Source organism: Marmota monax, unplaced genomic scaffold (genome assembly GCF_021218885.2).
Source record: "Marmota monax isolate L192 unplaced genomic scaffold, Marmota_monax_Labrador192_F-V1.1 WCK01_AAM20220418_F8-fsc00068, whole genome shotgun sequence".
Taxonomy (NCBI): Eukaryota; Metazoa; Chordata; class Mammalia; order Rodentia; family Sciuridae; genus Marmota; species Marmota monax.
Window position 1 is genome coordinate 1,766,933 of NW_026692352.1, and position 2,627 is coordinate 1,769,559.

At 35.6% G+C, this 2,627-nt stretch overlaps 1 protein-coding gene across 1 annotated transcript; it reads left to right on the forward strand.

Annotated features, from left to right (window-relative positions):
- Window positions 1–1,667: 1,667 nt before the first annotated feature.
- On the forward strand, window positions 1,668–2,627 carry LOC124091235 (olfactory receptor 51F1-like). Its single transcript, XM_046442205.1, has one exon. The coding sequence runs from the start codon at window positions 1,668–1,670 to the stop codon at window positions 2,625–2,627; it is 960 nt and encodes a 319-aa protein (XP_046298161.1).

Consider the following 2,627-nt stretch of genomic DNA (forward strand, 5'->3'; position numbering starts at 1 on the left):
ACTTTGTGCTTTGATTGCTTCTTATCAAATATGACAATAGTCTTACAGAAAAGTTCAAAACCAGTAGGGCACACAATAATATAACATTATCTAATGATTTATAACTAAAAATTTGGAAGATTTTTATCAGAATTAAATCCCAGGGAATAAGAGATTTAACCAAAAATACTGAAAACTGACACTTAAAAAATTATAATGTGTATACTTATTACAAAGGATTTATGAAATAAAGTTTATATTTTGAAAAGCTTGATTTAAAAGTACTAGAATTATAAGTAACTAAAATTGCTATTATTTCATTTCAAATCTTGCTAAATATTAGTTATATAAATATATACCTTTAAAAATATTTGTAGAATTATAATTGATCAAGTTTCTATAACAATTCTTTGTCTGTAAACTACAGATCTCTGCCCTATTTTAAGCCAGTATCTATCATTCCACACTTCATGGATAGCGGGAAATGTCTCTGTATTTATTCAGAGAGAAAAAGGTAGACATCTCAGATGATAATTGTTTTGCATAACTCTCCACCAAATTACACATTTACAAATTACTCAAATGGAAATTCTAATCCTCATCTTTTTAATGTGTTTTACTATCATGCTGTACATTCAGTCACCTACTACTTTCCTCAAGGACCCACATGTCAATTAATCCCTCTCATTCTATATTCTTATTCTGCCACCCTCTACTGTAACTTTAATCTTACCTTGTAAATGTATGCACATCACTAAGTTTTTCTAGTCTTTCAAAAACCCTCCATCCTTCCTGGCTTCATTAGTCATGGTCTATTTCTCTCCTTGCTCTCACTGCCAAGTTACTAGAAGTAAAACACATCAAAACCCCACTACTTACTTTTCCATCCATTCCTCAAGACACTGTGTCAGGATATCTATTTTTACCCTTTAAGTTCAACTGTTTTTTCCATGGTTGCTAATGTGCTCTAAGCTGCTTTTGATTTTTCAAAATTTTTCCAGACTTGACTGCTTCAACAAGTTGACATTGTTGTTTATTCAAAATCAGTCTCAGCATCGTGTTCCCTTGGTTTTTAAGTTTCTCATAAGTTGTCTTTCTCTCCTAACGTTAAGGAATACAATCATTTTCAAAAACTGCCACCAAGCTCTGTCATCATTATATTTCTTTTGAGTCTACTATCTGAGGTTGTCCACCCACACTGTTGGATGGAAATCATACAATTAAAGGATAACTTCTATATTATATATTCCTTATAAAATCCAGAGACCTGTGCATGGATATTCACACCTACAAGGCCATTTAAGACCCATGGACAGTTTTTAGTGGATTTCTCTCACTCATTACACAACGCAATATGTTAAATTTTTAATGCACTGATATTTCTTAACTGTCTCTATCTGTAGAATCAGAAAGATCTTAAAAGGCTATAAATATAACAATAATTATCATCAAAATGTGTAGTTATGTGAACATATTTTATTAGACTTAAAAATAAAAATCCTGATATCTTTCCTAAATGTCCCTATTTATAAATGCTATGTGAAATTATAATATAATTTTAATGTATTTTCAATGACAGAGACATTATCCATGGCCTTGGATAACTCTCTTAATGCAAATAATTCTAAATATTTCTACATAACAATGTAATTTATTACTTCTACAGGATGTGAGCCTTGTAAAGAGAAATGCTACAAATCCAGGACAACATGGACATCCTCAGTAACTTGACATCCAGATTTCCAACCTTCTCACTGACTGGCATTCCTGGCCTAGAGTCTGCCCAGGCCTGGATCTCCATTCCTTTCTGTTGCCTTTATGCCATTGCCCTGTCTGGGAACAGCATGATCCTGTTAGTCATCAGCACCCAGCACAGTCTTCATGAGCCCATGTACTATTTCCTCTCTATGCTGTCAGCCACAGATCTGGGCTTGACTCTTTCCACAGTGTCCACAACATTAGGTACCCTCTGGTTTGACTCAATTGAAGTCAGTCTGGACAGCTGCATTGTCCAGATGTTTTTTCTTCATGGATTTTCTGTCATGGAGTCTGGGGTGCTGGTGTCTATGGCTTTTGACCGCTATGTGGCCATCTGTGACCCTCTCAGATATACTACAGTTCTCACTAATTCCAGGATCATTCAGATGAATCTCCTGGTAATTATGCGTGCTATAATATTAATATTACCACTACAATTGCTCCTTAAGCCTCTCTCTTTCTGTAGAATAAATACCCTTTCCCACTCCTATTGCTACCATCCAGATGTGATTAAATTAGCACGTTCAGACACTCAAGCCAATAGTATCTGTGGATTGCTTGCTCTCATCCTGTCCACAGGGATAGACATGCCATGCATTGTTCTGTCTTATATTTTGATAATTCGCTCTGTCCTCAATATTGCCTCACCTGAGGAACAGCAGAAGGCTTTAAGCACCTGCGTCTCCCACATTGGAGCAGTAGCTATTTTCTATATCCCCCTGATGAGCTTGTCCTTGGTACATCGATATGGTGGATCAGCCCCCAAAGTGGTTCATTCAATGATGGCCAATATATGCTTGCTTCTGCCCCCTGTGCTCAATCCTATTATCTACAGTGTAAAAACAAAACAGATTCGCAAGACTATATTTCGTCTGCTCCCTACAAAGTAA

Bases quoted from the DNA above. Each gene is read 5' to 3' on its own strand.
- LOC124091235 (XM_046442205.1), top strand. From the start codon at position 1,668: ATGCTACAAATCCAGGACAACATGGACATCCTCAGTAACTTGACATCC.